General features: G+C 40.5%; 1 protein-coding gene across 2 annotated transcripts in view; it reads right to left on the bottom strand.

Annotated features, from left to right (window-relative positions):
* The window catches only part of CDKAL1 (CDK5 regulatory subunit associated protein 1 like 1), a 392,981-nt gene extending 376,130 nt beyond the window's left edge, over positions 1-16,851 (bottom strand). Inside the window, exons 1-4 of one of the 2 annotated variants that reach the window (XM_031049673.2) lie at positions 16,792-16,851; positions 15,558-15,595; positions 13,760-13,926; positions 10,619-10,731 (exon numbers count right to left, since the gene is read on the bottom strand). In XM_031049673.2, coding sequence (XP_030905533.2) covers positions 10,619-10,731; positions 13,760-13,926; positions 15,558-15,566 — 289 coding nt within the window. In that variant the 5' untranslated portion in view covers positions 15,567-15,595; positions 16,792-16,851. Of the gene's footprint in view, positions 1-10,618; positions 10,732-13,759; positions 13,927-15,340; positions 15,425-15,557; positions 15,596-16,791 lie in introns of those variants that run through there. The other variant, XM_005149870.3, reaches the window with a different exon arrangement.
* Positions 16,852-17,361: the final 510 nt, after the last annotated feature.

Below are 17,361 nucleotides of genomic sequence, written 5' to 3'. Positions count from 1 at the left end.
ACTGGTAGCACACAAATGAAGCATACTGAAGTGCATACAAGATTCACAGACTATGTTATGTATGCATTTCTGCAGACATACTGTACCCTGGCTAAGCAAGACTAGGGTAAAGACTGCACCACCTAAGTCAGCTCAAGATTCCCACGCGTGCAAGGCTGTTTGGTCACAGTATCTATTCCACTTCCCACAAAAGTATGAAAAGAACACACACACAGAGAAAAAAAAATCTCAGAAATTGGCTAGGATGAGGCTGAAGTTTCCTAAGAACTGCAGAAATAGGTTGACAATATTAAGCAGTTTTATGACGCAATAAATCTGTTTGCATCTCTGAGATGCAGAGCTGCTTATCACTTCTCACAGAGTGAAATATATCTGTCTATACTGTTACAAAAACCAAATAATTACTCAGTTTCCATGAAACATTACAAGCATTTGCAAAACTTGCTTAAATTCAAAATAGCTTTTTGAGTGTAGCAATGTCACAGAGAGGAGTAGAAGGACTGAAGATACAATGGTTATTCCAAATTCACCACCAGGAGGATACACTCAGCATGGGAGTCTGCTCCATCCTTGGTGCAGACTGTGGCACAATGCCATTCACTAACACAGGTCTTCCCTGAAAACTAGATGCTTCCCAGCGTACGTATACAAGGGACAGACTGTCTTTTAACAACCTGCTTGTCTCCTCTATTTTGACTATCATTCACAAGAGATTTTTAAAAACTAAACAAAATACATTCAGATTAAAAAAAAATGAATTTACACAACCCAGAAGATAACCTCAAGAAAATTATATATGCTCACCAATGACAAACACAAAAGCATTTGCACCAACCCTGAGTTAATAATAGAAAATTAACAAGTACAGTACATCACGGCAACTGGCACTTTTCCCCTCAAAAAAACATACAAAACCAGATCCTGAATTTGCCTGAACTTAGTTTTGGGAACTTAAGGCAGCACTGCACTAACTGCAATAGTGACCACCTACCTGCCCTACAAAACACTAACAATTAACTACTGATGCCCAACCTGAATACCACCTGCTTTGACACTATTAGCTAAACTCATGGTTTTACTTATGCCATATTCACACATTTCAACAGATAGAATTTTTCAGCAGTCCTTATAATTTTCAGTGCCTTGGTGTAATACACACTGTAACTCTACAGGATTACTGAAATACAACAGAATTTAAAACCATTCCTTAATGAAAACAGGCAGGTGGTCATTTTGATTATAAGTAAAATCCTCAATTAATGCTTCAAAGAGAAGTCCATATATAAAGCCAACCTCCCCAGGTCAAACATGAAGAAGAAAGGGGCATCCAAACGGAACAGTTCCTTCAAAGAGGTGAAATGAACAATTATACTCTATGAATCTCAAGCCCACTACAGACTGTCTGGAAAGGCAGTTAATAATTTATGTTTTGTGTTGGACTCAAGGTAAAAACCAGTAACTGAGACAAAACAGAAGTATGAAACATAGACCTTCCTAGTGTTCAACAACAAAGCTGCCATTTACGTGGACGTAAGACCAGAATAGCAGCAAACAACTAAAGTTGAAGCAGATTCAACTGAATGCACACGGGTGCAACACAAATTCGCACACTAAGCCAGGAAGTGAGCAGCACGGCTCAGCAGTGAGATAAGAGTTAAGGGCCATCACGGTCCCGCTACTTAGCCAATGCTGCCACCTGCTGGCCGCCGCCGGCACACCCTGCCTCCGCCCAAGGGTCCCGCACCGCCTTAGCACAAGAGGCAAAAGGCACTAATGAAAATCACGGGCGATCTGAGACAGCAGCAGACACAGTACAACGATGGGATGGGACCCTGGGAGTGAAAAATACCTACATGCACTCTTACATGTTTGCTCGGTGACAGGACCTGTTCTACACCCGGAAGCCACAGAAACACCAGGTTTACATGAACATAACCCAGGTTGGCCATGAAAAAGGAAATATAAATTACTAATCACTCAGCTCTACTAGGCTAGGGGGGAGAAACAAGTATTTTATTTGCCCCCATCAAAGAGGAAAAGCACCAAAACCAATTTGTGTCTCCTATCTGTTTAGTGAGTTTCTACTGTCTCCAATCAGCCCCCACAATCACAAGGCAGTCTTCTCTTCACGTACCCTCGGGCCCAACGGTAAGAGAACAGTATGGGTTAATGCCACGTATTTGGAGACACAGCAGAATTCAAGATCATTCGTGCTACATTCAAAATTCTTATCAGCAACATGCCAGAAAATAACTCACTTAGGCTTGCCTCACATCACCTCACCTCCCTGGAATAACATAAAGCAAGGGCAACTCACACATGCACTACCACTCACACTGTAACTGCCAAAAAAACATGCCCAAAATATATTAAAAGCATCTTAATGCAAAGTTGTGCAGCAAGGCTGACTATAGCAAGTTCAGAGAACTTCATCCCAAACAGCACTGTCCCAAAACCAAGGAGCTGGCAGCTAAGCTTTGGCTTTCCTGCAAATGAAACTGTAGCCAAATTCTAGCAAGTACCTGCAATAAGCATTAACCCTCCTCCACTACTCCCCAGTCACTGAGGGTAACATGCAAGTCTTTTTCAAGGGCTCCTACAAATGCTCCTGACCAAAACATGATCTTGTTTCTGCCTGTGAGAGTAAAATCAGTAGATCTGGTCTGTTCTCCCATTAGCTTTTACTAATATTCTATTAATTATTTCTTGTAGCACAAAGAATCATGAGATACGCAAGGCTAATGCCTCAGTAGAGCACTCTGTGAAGCTGCACATTACCTGTAAGTCTATGTTGAGTTCACTTCATCACTGCTATTTATGCTTCATTTACTGATTGCTTAACCATCTACTACAGGGACACACTCCGAACAGAAGGATGCATGTTACCAGAAGTTGAAATTTACCTTTCACAGTTCAATCCTTTTCAAATTCATTCTTCTGTACTACATGAAGTTCAGCACTGCCAGAACTAAATATTATTGCACAACCACAAGAGCATGCAACCAATTGATCTGCCACTAGAATTAACCCTAAGAATGTACGCCTACTTAAGTTTACCTATGTAGGCTCTACAAGTGTCTCTGAAATTACTGTGCATGTAGGATTTATTTAGACTCCAAGGCCACCTCTCCCAGCTTTCATTCACCAGCCCTGTAACTGTGAAAGGAAAGCACAAAAAGTGGGGGGGGGGGGGGGGGGAAACCAACAATTCTTAGATGGGCTGTAAAATAGATTACTTTTAATGGGATAAAGCAAACAGTACACACTTGTCAGATCAAGCTCTAATGGCAGCAATACAGGAAATCTCTGAGGGAAAAAACACACATGCTAGTTCTTTCCAGTCCCCCCATGAACAGAGAAAACGTTCTGCAGTTTGAGAATTAGAGGAGTTCTAGCCCATAATGCAGAAAATATCCTCAAACCTAGTACACCAATTAACAGAAAGTTGCCTCACAGGAGTAAGTTGATGCTGAGGAAACCGTGGTAGAGGTCATGTATCTTGTGCTGTGCTCCAAGTCAGAAGTGATAAGTAACAGAACTCTAGCCACACTAGGGCTAGGAGGTTTTACAGGGAACACAGGAGCAGTAATACACAGCTGCCAAACCCACAATTATACATCAGTTTACAGGGACCTGAGTAACATGCACTGCAGATCAGTCACAGCATGATGGATTAACTACACTGCAGGATAGCACCCCAACAATACCCAGACCCACCTTCCCATTCACTGGCTTATAGGACACTTCAGGCTGCACTGGGAATACCTGTATTCCCCCCAAAGAGCCGTGAATTCTTGATAGTCCACATTAATGCAATTCCATGCTCCATCCCAGGAATAACACCTTCTGTCTCATTTCATACTCTCTTCTCACCCTCTTAACCATCTCACCACGCATCACCATAACCATCAACAGATGACAAGAGCCCTTGTATCTCCTTGTAAGATGGCTCTTGGTAAATCCAACTGTGGCAATTATTGCAGCAGCAGTAAAAGACCGAGACTAAAGGTAACACCCACCACACCCACATCCCAAATATTCACACACTAATTGTGCATGTCAGAGGAGGGTTTAAAGGCCCAACCACAAAGAACCAAAGCACAAAGCAAATTTGCAGCAAGTAGCAACTTAGACCTTCTGAAAGCAGGAGACCATACTGCCAGAACTGTTAAGACAATTATCTTGTTTTTACAGCAGTTTAGAAAAGTTACTTTACTGCTTCTCTCAGTATCAACAACTGAAAGCTCCTATTCTCCAGATTATCAGACAGTTTAAATCTGAAAAAAGAATGCTGTTGAAGTAGCAGTTATACAAGTAAAGTTATCAAGCAATGCAAAAGTCATACAGGACTGTGATTCTACAAGTTATAGACAGACAATGAAAGAATTCTTCAGCAAGGGTGCAGAACAACACACGATTTACACCTCAATTCACTTTTTTCCACTGCTCAGGTGCTTCAGAGATTGAATTTCACCACTACAATGTTTTCAGAGAAAACAGAAATGCCTCTCATCACCAGAAAAGTCCTTTGGGTTACTATATGTATTTAAACCACATCCCATACACCCCACTTCCCCCCACCCCCCAAAAAAAGGTTGTAAAGTATCTTTTTTTCCCCCTAAACCATCACTGCAATCACAACATCTGAAAAGTACAAATCTAAAAGCTAAGACTAAACTTGAATTCTATGATAAGACTAAATATCAAGAACTCACAGAACAGCTAATAAAGATTTGTCTTTTAGCTTAAAAAAATACTAAAAAATACCTCATAATGAGGATGGCTCATAGCACCCCAAAATTACACAGTAATCGTTACTTTTTACATTATACTGATGAAGCAACAGAGAAGCATTATCAGCAGGGGAGAGAGAGGAAAAGGGAAATACCAATGCTGAGCAACTAAAAGCATACACAGGAAATCAGCAGACCCCTAGTCAAAATACTTCATCAACCACTACACAGGTGGCAGAGAGCTTATTTTAAGTTAACAAATGTGCAGAACATAGTAATCTGTTTAAGAGATCTCCACTTTAGGACAACAAAATGACTCAAAATCTAAAATAATTAAAATTTTATTGTGCAATAGAAAAGTTCTTTTTAAACAACCCTTAAAACACCAGATTCTGAATTGCAATTCACAAATCAAGAGTCAACACCTGAACAGTCCTAGTAATTTCCTTTATTTTTTACTTGGATGAATAAAATGGATGGTGCAGCATGCTTTGCAGTATCTGTATGGGGATGGCCAAACTCTAAGAAAGCATCGTTTATGCAACATAATGCACATTATGCAATGCCTTTGAATGCTAAGTCTATATGAGTTTGTAGCACCTCATCTGCTTTTTCAACTGCAGACTAAGCATGTTTCCTTTTACATCTGTCTTCAACATCAGGTCTTAAGTAGATCAGAGCTTTTTTTCCTTCTTTGTCTTTTTCCTTCTTTCTTCCACTCAAATTTGCTGTTTGAGCAGAGGGACAGTCTTAAGGGTACCTCAGTTATATCCACTGGTAAACAAAACTGACAAGAGTTTAGACATTAGCAAGTAGAAGAGGCAATGAAAAACCCAGGTAATTTAACAGTATTTCAAAATATTGCTATTTGCTTTAGAGAAATACATAAATTCTCTGCACAGTGAACTTCAGTGTTACAAGATATATAACAAGGACTATAAATACTAAGCTTCAATAGCAATTGGCAAATCTCACTGATCAAAGTCCCGCCAATAAATACCATAATCACAGTAACAGAGTAAGCTCTCTGACAGGCACAGGAAGGAACCTGTGAAAAATAAAGCATCTTTTCCATCCAACGATCTTACAGAAAAATTGCATGAGACAGTAAAAGCAACACCTGGACAAAAACTAGTCTAAAATTGCACAAGTAAAGCTAAGGACCTATAATATAACAGTTTCCATGTGCTAAATCAAAGCCAAGGCCACTGAATTAGCAACAGAACAACTCCACCCCTTTCTGCTTCTGAAATCCCATGCTACAGCCAGAAAAAGTTCCATGTTAGCATTTATTTCCAAAGGAAAAAAAGTTTAGTGCAGATAAGCTTTTACTGGTTAGCTCCACTGTATGTTTAATACCAGGTTTTGTTTCCTGTTCATAAAAGGAAAGTCCCTGTTTATTCTTCTGGTATTTCTAGGTAACTGGTAATGTTTCCCCTCCCCCCAGCTCCCCATGCTCAAAAACAAGCATGTTTTACAACGACTGAGGCTTTGAACCTGAAAAGCCTCAATCTGAAAACAATTATCACAATAAACATACCTAACTGCTTTATCTGTCAAAAGGGATTCCAAAAGGCTGGACCAAAGAGCATTCAGTTTATAGAAACAGAAACCCCCAGATGCCAAACACTAACATGACTACCCACTTCAGGAATCGAATAATTCGCTGTCTGACTACACATGTTTGGTTCCATTTTTCAGAGAGAAAATACTGTTAAGTGGCACACATACTGAATTCCTTTCCCAAACATCTGGCTCACAGTCTTTGAGAGCTCCAAGCTCACCAACTTCCTCTCTTTCACAGAAGGCATTACTTGTCTGTATCATGAGTTTCTTCCTCCAGGGTGTATGTCAAAGGGAGCACTCTAGTAGGTCTGCAGGCATATCTAATACAGGGAGTCATGCTGCCAAGAAACCAAAACCAGTTTTAGAACCAATAAAGCCTCCATCAGCTACACTGTTTTCAGAACATGTACAAGTAGCACAGTACAGCCCCACACTGATAGCAGCTGGTCCACACATTTCTGTGTGGCTCAGACTAACAAAGAAGCTTTGTGTTCCCACAGGATGGCATGAAAGATTTGTTCAGAACACTGCCTACCTTCACACTGCAAAAGTAGATACAAAAATAGGCTCAGTTCTTCATATGGCTTCCCTTTGCCATTTTTTAAGCTGATGCAGCTCCTGATTTTTAATCACCATTGCTGTTATTGCAGCATCTGTATATTGCCAGTTCACACTGTGCTCTTGCCCCATATAGAAGTAGTCTTTGTGGTGAAAAACTGTAGCACCTCAGTTTTCACCTTTGGATACAGCCACTCCTGAAAGTGACAAAGGGTGTTTGTATAGAAAGAACATTTTTTAAACAGATGAAAGGCAAAATGGACACACACGCACTTACGCTTCTGACCAGAGTTCAAATCAAGAACAGCAGAGAATCCATACAATAAAAAGGGGTACAGAATGATGTGAGAATTAGATTTTTGCAACAAGTCACGAAGATCTATTTCTATAATTAGAAGACATTAATTATATCAGTGTTAGTTTCAGCTAAATCAACTTATAAGGCAGGTTGTATATTACAACTTCTAGTTAGCAATGAAAGTCTGTCTGATACTGCTTCCAGTATTTTTCTGTTTCAATCTTACAATTACATAAGAGACTGGAAATAGTACTTGACCATTTCCCCTAACAACTGACCAGTAAATGCAAAAAAGCTCACATTTTATTTCTTAGAACAAGAACTTTACTCCAGCATCCCTTCAATAAGTGTTGACTTAAAAGCTTAGGAAGTAGGCTAATCAACACTTGTAAGTAATAGCTATTTGGGACCCTGTGACAACAGACAATCTTTACCATAGTGAATATTTCTAACTTTTCCTCAAGTTTGTAACAGTCATAAACTAACAAATTCTAGAAACTGAGAGGCACTGAATTAGAAAAAAAGCTCTTGTGAAACATTCTATTATCTTAGAAATAGTGTAAACAATACTAAGTTTAATTTCAAGAAATGTCTGAAATTTTGATTATGTTAAGCAATGCTTACTGAGGAACTATTCCACTGTATAAGACAAAAAGAGATAGAATCTTAATAGATTTAATTTGAACTTCTCAGATGACTTACTATCCAAAAAAAAAAGCTTTCTTAAAAAGGGATTGATGAGAGATACTCAAGAAGTGTTGGGAACCTTTCTATATTAGAATATTCTTTATCAACAGCATGAGCAGCAAGCAATGCACCAGATGCTAAAAATCTGAACTGCCACTTTGTCAAAAGGAAGACTGCTGTCTTTTGTTGTCACTGCATACCTTTAACAAGCAGTTGACTCCATTTCCTCTGTATCCTCCTACTGGCCATTGCTATCTGCAAGTAGGAACTTCCATGTGTCTTCTCTTCTTAAGGCTGAAGAAAGCCAGTCTTCCCAGTCTCTTCTCCTAAACCATGTGCTCCTAAAGCATCTTGGTGGCCCTGCACTGGACTCACTTCACTAAACTAACTTCTCTGTTTTCTTAGGGAGCGCAAAACTATCACTGGACACAGCATTCCCAATGCCATTTCACAGGTACCACATAAGTTTGCTGAAGGATCACCTACCCAGACCTGCTGGCTACACTTTTGCTAACACAGCCCAGGACGCAGTTTGCCTTTTTTTTGCTACAAGAGTACATTGCTGACTCATGTTCAATTCTTGTCAACCTCAATCCTAAAAACCTTTTTTCCACAAAGATGCTTTCTAGAAAGCCTGCCCGCCCACTCTCACCTTTACCACTAGCTGGGGTTATGCCAAACCTAGGATTCTGCATTTGCCTTTGCTGAAAAACATATGGCTTGCATTAGCCTGCCAAGGTCTCTCTGAACCACAGCACTGGTTTCCAGCCTGTCAACCACTTCCCCCACTTTGGCATAGTCTGCAAAGTTGTTGAAGGTACATCACATCCTGTCTTCCAAGTCCGTTAAAGACATTAAATAGATCAATCCCAGTGTGAAACCCTGAGACACATTATTGGCAAATCAAGCAGTAACCGAGCACTTCCATAGACACTTGTGGCCAGAAGCATCATTACATTGAGCACATATTCTCACATACAGCTACCATACTCGCAATACTTGCACTGAGTTCCAGCTTCACTGGCAGTTATAAAGAAGAATATTAAATAAATGGATTTGTAAAACTTGACTTTAGCCAAAATTTGTAGCCAGTATTTTTGTTCTACTAAACAAAATGAAATTTGCAGAGGTCCTTAAATATACCAACTTAAAAAGAAGTTACCTAATTTCACAAAGAAGAAAACAGACTAGGTAATTTCTACCTACCACCTCAGCACTGGGGCTTCCTTGTTTGTTTCATTTAATGTACACATATACATACACACAAATGAAAAAAATAAAGACACTGATTTAATAATGACCAGAAACTAGAAGTCAATTTCATACACAATTACCAAAATTACTCTATGGGTACTTCTATCTGAGGTACCAACACTTTTATTCAGTCTTCAGTTCTCAGTTTCAGATTCTAGAGGTAGACTTATTTCTATCCTAAGGTTATGAACACTTCATTTGCTAAAAAGAGAAGGTATCTATTTTTTTTCCCCCTTTGCTGCACTCCATCTTTCCTACATTTATCCCAGTAGAATTCAAACACCACTGGACAGCCACCGAACCCTGACAAGCCAGAAGTAGCTTCTGGAATACTATGCATTAGAAAAATTAAGGAAAAGAGAAGTTTAATTTAAGCAAGCCACAATAAAGCAAAACCAAGAATTAATTTGCAGTCTTACTGCTGTCACAAATCAGGTATTTTGGACCAGCACTCCATTAGTCTGTGAAAAGAGCATACTTACTTCAGAGGTACTACAAATTAAAGTATCACCTGGGTTCCCTAAAATAGTTCAGCACTTGAATAATTGAGTATCCAGTTTCTAATTCAATAAATATACAGAAAAATCAACTGCAAAAAAGGAAATAAAATGTAACTGCTTTTCAATATCATGAGATGCTCCAAAAAAAGAAACAAGCATTCTACAAAATAAGGAATAAAATACTTCTAGCAATATATCAGGAAAAACAACTTTGAAGTCTTTCGGTATAACCAGGAAACAATTTTAAATCCAAGACAGACCAAACCTTGAACTAATGGATAACATTTTAATTTTTGACTACTCATAAGCTACACAAAAGTAGCCAGGTAATAATTTTCCGTATTTTCAGCGTTCTGGAGTTCTCCCTCACCCTCCAATGCATATTGCATCAAGGAGATTAAACGTGGCCAGCAAAACCACGAGTCTGGGTTTTTTTGTTTCAGAAAGGGGAGGCAGAACAAGGTGACAGAGACCATTGTAAAGTATTTGGAAGAAAAGGAGAAATTGGCTTTTCAGCTCTCTTTAATGTACATACAAGATAAAATCCTGTATCATCCGATTTCCATCAAAGGATCATTCACATGGTACAGTTCACTTCTGCTCCAGCAGAAAACACACACACCATTAAGTGACATATGCTTCATTCTTCCCTCTCTCTCTCACTTGGGTTCCACCAATCACAATCAGACAACCAGCTAGATTCTGCCCAAGAATTATCTCTCCCTCCCACTCTTCTGTAAACTTTCCAGTTAAGTTTAGCTAGGGAAATGCCCACAAAAGGCACTGAATGACATCTCTTAGACAGCTGCTCTGCCAGGAAAATCTAACCATTCTGAAAGCACTCTTGTAATCGTCTTGCTAAATGCCAGGAAAACACTTTATCTCCTCACCTTCTAATCAGAAAGAGAACAAAGGGAGACTTAAAAAGTTTAATTGAGACTAAAAAGATTTGATAACAGCTTGACAGCTCTCAACATTCATCCCCAAAAAAATTAATTATGCTACCCATCCAATATTATTACCTGTAATTTTGTATCCATATGCAGCCAGCTGTCCAGCCATATATTCACCATCTGAATTATTGTGAGAACATCCCCATGTACGAATCCAGATTTTCTGAGCACCAGGAATAATGCTGTTAAGTAAAAATGAATGAAAAAGTTAAAAGATGAACAAGGTTCCCCTATAAGCCCATTGAGCAGACTTAATTAACAGTAATTATCCAAATATAAAATAAACTACACAAATAGCACCACCACCAAGACACAATTACGTGATTTTCTTATAACGGATTTTAAGTCTGACTGGGATAGAGTTAACTCTATGGCAACCTGTGTGGTGCTGTGTTTTGTGTTTGTGATCAAAATTGTGTTGGTAACAGACCTGTGGTTTAGTTATTGTTGAACAATGCTTGCACAGTATCAAAACCTTCTGTTTCCCACTGTGCTCCATCCCACCACAAGCAGGTTGGAGGCAGAAAACAGCTTTGGAAGGAACATGGACAGACTGGCTGAACCAAATTACCCAAGAAGATAAACCATATGATGACATCATGCTCAGTAATAAAAAAATGGGAGCTTGGTCTTTCCAAACTAGCCATTGTTCTGAGACTGGTTGGGCATCAGTCTGCTTGTAGGAGGTGGCAAGTGACTGCTCTTGCACCACCTGGGGTTTTTCCCTACTCTTTCCTTCACTTAAACTTTATTTCAACCCACAAGTTTTCTTGCTTTTGTTCTTCCAATTCTCTCCCCCAGCCTGCTGGGAAAAGGGCTGAGGGAGTAGTAGCTGGGCAGCTGCCCAGTTGCTAGCCAGGGTCAAGACAGCAAAGCAGCAAGAAAAGATTTTTAGAATGGAGAAGGTACGAGAGCTGTAGGATAAGAAGAGATTTGGTACACTGCAGTTACATTAAAAAACAAGCAAACAAACAACTCTCTGAAAATTATCATATCATTTAACAAGCAACTGCTCTGAAATCAGGCCACCAGCAAACAAGCTGTTAGAGCAAAACTGCACCCCTTTAATATTATGTCATCCATTGATTTTAGTTCCCTCCATGCAAGCCATCTATAAATTCTTAGGTTAAGCCTGCAACTAGCGACACAGACAACTGAAAGCTCATATTGACCTTTCTGGGCCATAGAAACATGGCAGATGTGCACCATGGAGCTACCACACACAATTGTTTAAGAACCAACAAAAAATTCTGGAAGAAGCTCCCACTGAAACTCCTGGGGTAACTGTGTCAGTGAGCTACCGATGCCAGTGCAAGAACACACATCCTGGAATACAGTCCTTTGCCTTGCCCACATCTTCCCCCTCTCCATGCTTCATTTTTTTTTCTTTTTCAAAGATACTTCCCCTATCTAGAAACGGATTTGTTGATGGAAGATGATCATTAAGCAGATGTGTGCAACACATGTTGCACATGTACAATGTATTAGACTTTCTACTGTCTAAACAACATGCACTCAATATGCTTTCTTGGGTCAAAAACACTAAATCACAGCCTGTTAGACAAATATACCGTACCTGACTACTTAGGAGAATAGAGTGCTACTGTGAAGTATCTGTAGACCATCAATTCAGCTCTATACACTCCTGGCAGAATGGGGTCAATGCACCTTTATGGGGCTTCACAGAAGTGTATTGTTACACTTATAAAATCTCTTTTGAACAGTAATGGAAAAACAAAATTGTATTCCTGTGCATGCAAGACATGCTCTCATCAATTCCACTGCAGCAGATAATTGATTCTGTTCTTACGGGAATCACAAGAAGGAAAAATGCCAAGATACATTCCATAGTTACTGCATACTCCTTTCAAAGTTACTGTTTTATTTCAGTGGAAAAAGTTTCACTGTATCATTTCAGGAGGTATATACAAAAGGTACATCCTTTGGAAATCCCACGTTCCAGAAATCAGGTGGAAAGACTGAAGTAAGGAAGACATGCCCTCGGTGGAAGAGGATCAGGCCAGGGACACTTCAGTAAACTAGACATATGTAAGTCCCTGGGTCCTGATGGCATGCACCCACAAAATACAGATGTACTGGAGACAGTCCAACAAACAGCCATGAAGACAGTTAAAGAACTACAGTATCTCTCATAGAAGGACAGGCTGAGAGAGCTGGGGCTGTTTAGCCTGGAGAAGGGAAGGCTCATGGGAATCTTACCAACACACAGAAATAATTTATGGGACAGTGCAAAGAGAATGGAGCCAAGCTCTCTTCATCAGTGCTCAGCAACTAGACTAGAGGCAACAGGACAAACTGACACAAGGAAGATTCCCTCTGAACATCAGGAAACACTTTTTCACTGTGACGGTGACCAAGCACAAGTCCAGTCTACCCAGGGAGGTGATGGAGGCTCCCTCTTTAGAGATATTCATAGAACCATAGCATGTTTAGGTTGGAAAGGACCTTAAAGATCATCCAGCTCCAAACCCCTGCCACGGGCAGTGACACCTCCCACTAGACCAGGTTGTTCAAATTCCTGTGCAAACGGGTCATGAAGACTGCCAGGGGTTCTTTTTATACTGTCAAGCTGTACCTACAGAAAGTTGTTTATCTTAAAAAAAAAAAAGGAACGTTAGTAAATAAAAACAAAGTGTCTTTAATGTCTTGCCACACAAAAAAAACTTCCCCATATTAAAAAATTACCTACGCACAATCCTGGCCAACTAACCCTTGGTGACCCTGCTTGAGCAGAGGTTTTGGACACGATGACCTCCAAAGGTCCCTGTCAACCTCAAACCTTTTATGACTTTCACAATTCTGTTCATATTTCTTATTCCAGATCTCATTCCAGTAGTCAAAAGGCTACTCCAGGACTGCATTTTTAATAGCTCAGCTGCTGTTTAGGTCATTAAGGTGAAGCAAACCATTTTTCAGGAACATCTTACACATAAAAACATTTTTGCCAGTCTGATTACTCCATTGATCAGTATCTCAGTTGTAACTGATTTCTACATAGTTTGTCAAGGACAAGTAATTTGCTTAGAACTTATTATTCATTCTCACTACATTTTATAAATGCTATTTTACTAATTTTTATCTTGTGTTCAAATTTTTCATTATGAGATAGAGAACCTTCCACAGTAGTTTTAGAAGCTGACAATGCACGCAAGAGAAAAGCAACAAGATACGGCTGAAGGAAGAATTTACCTGTCACTTGGGGGTTCATCATCTGTCTGATTATTTTTTTGTGAACTGCGTTTTCGTACTTTTGGAAAAACATTCTGCCTTACAAATTGCCGATCGTGTGGTTTCAAGTCTTCTGCTGACACAATATCTTCAATATCTTCAAGCACCGAATCACAGGCAGCAGGCATCTTCAAGACATATTAGAGAAAACTGGTATTAGCAAACATTTGAATACAAAACCAAGGCATAGTATCCAGCACATACGTTCTCATAAAGAAAAGTCTAATGTATTTCTATGTACACCTGCAATATATTGTACATACGAGGGATACTGAGCACACGAAAAACGACTGACTACCCAGAGATATTTCCTGATGCCCTCTTATCCCCAGATCTCAAACACAGGAAGGGAGAAAGCCACAAACCATATAAATCCTTTCTTTTTAATCATCTGTACCTTGTCATCTTGTAATCAGAATAAAAATCCTGCAGCTTCCCTGACATGATATATCTAAGATACAAGTATTTTTAATTGTGTCAGGAATCAGTGAAATAATGAGTTCATATTATTTGATAATGCTTCCACTCATCTCACGAGAAGAATGAAAAATGCAGCATTAAAGTGCCTACTTCAGAGGCTGGCTTTTCTAGCTCCTTCTATTTGTGTGTGCGTGTGTGTGTGCCAAAACCAGCTGCACAGTATTCCAATATGTCTCCATCGACCTACTGGAAACCAAACCATTCCTAGAATTCCTGATCTTACAGGCCTTTCATTTGATTTATTTCATTCACCAGGACAGCAAAATAAAAGTTCTTGTCCTCAGGTACGAGATGTTAAACAACTATACCTCGCTAACATGAAATAACTAGATTATCATCTGGCTTGTATGACATACTAGAAGACTACTAAGATCCAACTAGATCTTCCACAAGAAAGTGCATATATGTATGTCCCAGCAAATCTCAAGATCCAGATCAGTTTTTTGGGGGGGAAGTTATTTACTAAAGCAGACTATACAAAAAAGTTACTACAGTAATTACACACCTCACACCATGCTGTATGTAATTCATAATCAGAATAAAGCCTGATTTACCACTGGAAACTTGGTTTTGTAGATGTCTCAACAGCTTACTAAGGAAATCACACAAAGGCATTTCATAAATTTTAGAGGGAAAATACAGCACTTTACTAACTGACAGTGAAGAAAAAAAAAAAAAACAACAAAAACTTTCATTTCCTTAAAACCAGATTTCAGGAACAGAAAATTCAGGCTACTGACATACAAAATACTTTCAGCTATTGTAACTGAATTATCTCAGAATAAAAGAAGTTAAACACCTGTGCATTTTCCCAGCATGAGTCATTCAGTCAACACTGCAAAATATACTTCACAGTAACCTGAACAATTACACATCTGCATTTAACTTGAAAGGAATATAAGGATGTCTCAAGGAAGATGCATCTACAAATTTAAGCATTTAAGCATTCATTTAGCTCCCAGCATCTATAAAAATACACAGCAAAGGATGAACATATATAAAAACCTGTGAAAAACTCCAGCAATGAAAAACACTGTGGGGAGGTGACATCCTTTACATTACCTTATACCAGCAGTAAGTACGTACAAACAGGAAAAGTTATCAACCCAATACAGGAAAGAGAAAAAAGTTGATTTGTTGTTTTCTTCTCTCTTCCAGAAAAATATCTGATATAATGGAACAGCTGGCAAAATAAATAAGCTTAGTTTATTTTATTTAGTCATTTTATTTTTTAGTTATTTCATTAAAAAAAAGAATATAGCTAAAATAAAATTCATACCTTTTTCATCAAGGTTTAACTCCTCCTGGATAATATTCCTGGGGAAAAAAAAGATATAGCATGAACAAGCAGAACTAGCAAACAGAAAACTATGAGTTCACATTATTACCTTTCAAGTATTCATCTTTCCTTTGCAGAAATACATTTCTTGCTCAGTCTGACCTTATCAAGGTACACATGCTGACTGGCTGACAAGGTGGAACAGTGGCCACATTTTCCCTGCCCTTCCCTGAGCAGAGGCTGTAATCTTTTTTTAATCTTCTTTTATAGTCTTTTTTGTCAGAAGTCTGATCTATTTAAGTTCTTTTAGACCACCTACATATTTCTGTCTTTCAGCAGGAGTTTAAAATTTTGAATGAAAGAAGGAAAAGAAATTAACAGTAAATTTTAGCTAAGACGTTCACAGCTTTAGTTTTTAAGCGCAAACACAGGCAATTTTTTTTAGACTGGATAACTCAATACCTACATTAGCTCCATATGCAAGCATGAGCGTTCTCCTTCACAAGCAAATAAATAAATGTAGATTCCTGCAGCTACTCTAAGAAGCAATAACAAACTTAGAAATTAACATGTTCTTCTTATACCGACAAGTTCCACCTACAGAACTCCATGTTTCTCTTTAACAAATGAATATTAGTAAATAAAAACCAGTAAAAGTGTCTTTAACATCTTGCAACAAACAAAACCTCCCTAGCTCTAGTCGATTTCAGCCACCCCTCCTCGATCTTGCGCATACCAAGGGAATACCTCTTTCCACTGAGGAAACTTCCACCCAGGTGGTCTTTCATTCATTTACCAACAGGTGTCTCCGGTAAGGCCCCAGGCTTTTACCCTGAGGCTTACGCAGCGCAGACAGAAAGGGTAGCATTAACATAAACTACAACCGACACACCACTCAGCCTGGCTCACGACAGGGCCCCAGGACCACCTTATTCCGTGACCCCCGACAAGCGGCAGCCTGATGTCACCGTGCCCAGCCCCTCAGCACACTTCCACCCCACCGACACCACCCGACCCCGAGCAGCAACCCGGCAGCTAAAGCCTCTACGGCATCCCGCCAAAGGAGTCACCTCCTCCCCTGGCTTCAACGTGGATACCCGGGGAGGCCCCACACGACACATGAGCACTATGCCAGGGGACACCGGCAGAGGAGGGCCGGGGATAGCCGGCCTTCACCGCCACAACCGGGCAGGGGAAGGGTACAGAGGAATGAAGGGCGATCCCTGACTCTTACCTCCGCCAGAAGCTACGCAGCCTCAGCCAGGCTCCGCCATAACGGCTACTGCGCCCCGCCTCTAAGCCCGCGCGCGCTGCAGCGCCGAGACGGTGGCCGGCAGCAGCCAAAAGAAGCCGCAGAGCCCCGAGAGGGAGCCTTGCGAGGGCGGGGAAGGACGGGGGCACCGTGTGGCGGCCTGGCCGCCAATAGCCCTGCCTTGGTGGTCATGCTGCCAGAACGCTGAGGTGTTTGTTTGACGGTCGGGCCGCCAATCCCGGCTCTCTCGCCGTTGGACTGCCATAAGCGGGGAAGAGCAGAGCGGAGGCCTACCCGGAGCTGCGGGCAGCGGCGGCTGCTGCTAGGACCACTGGAGCCCTAACGCGGCCGCGGCGCCGGGCCGCCCTGAGGCAGGTGTCGCAGGGTCGTCTTCTCGGACGGCTGGAAAGAGCTGCGGGCTCACCGCCCTCAAAGCGAAAAGGGTCCCTGGGCAGGGCCCCTCCGCCTTGGCCGGAGGGGTCAGGTCGCTTGTCCAGACTGGGATCCGCATGGCATCGAGTCGCCGGGCAGCTGATGCTGCTGTGCTGAAAA

This window comes from Melopsittacus undulatus, chromosome 1 (assembly GCF_012275295.1).
Source record: "Melopsittacus undulatus isolate bMelUnd1 chromosome 1, bMelUnd1.mat.Z, whole genome shotgun sequence".
In the NCBI taxonomy this organism is placed as follows: domain Eukaryota; kingdom Metazoa; phylum Chordata; class Aves; order Psittaciformes; family Psittaculidae; genus Melopsittacus; species Melopsittacus undulatus.
This window is presented reverse-complemented; position numbering and strand designations above follow the sequence as displayed.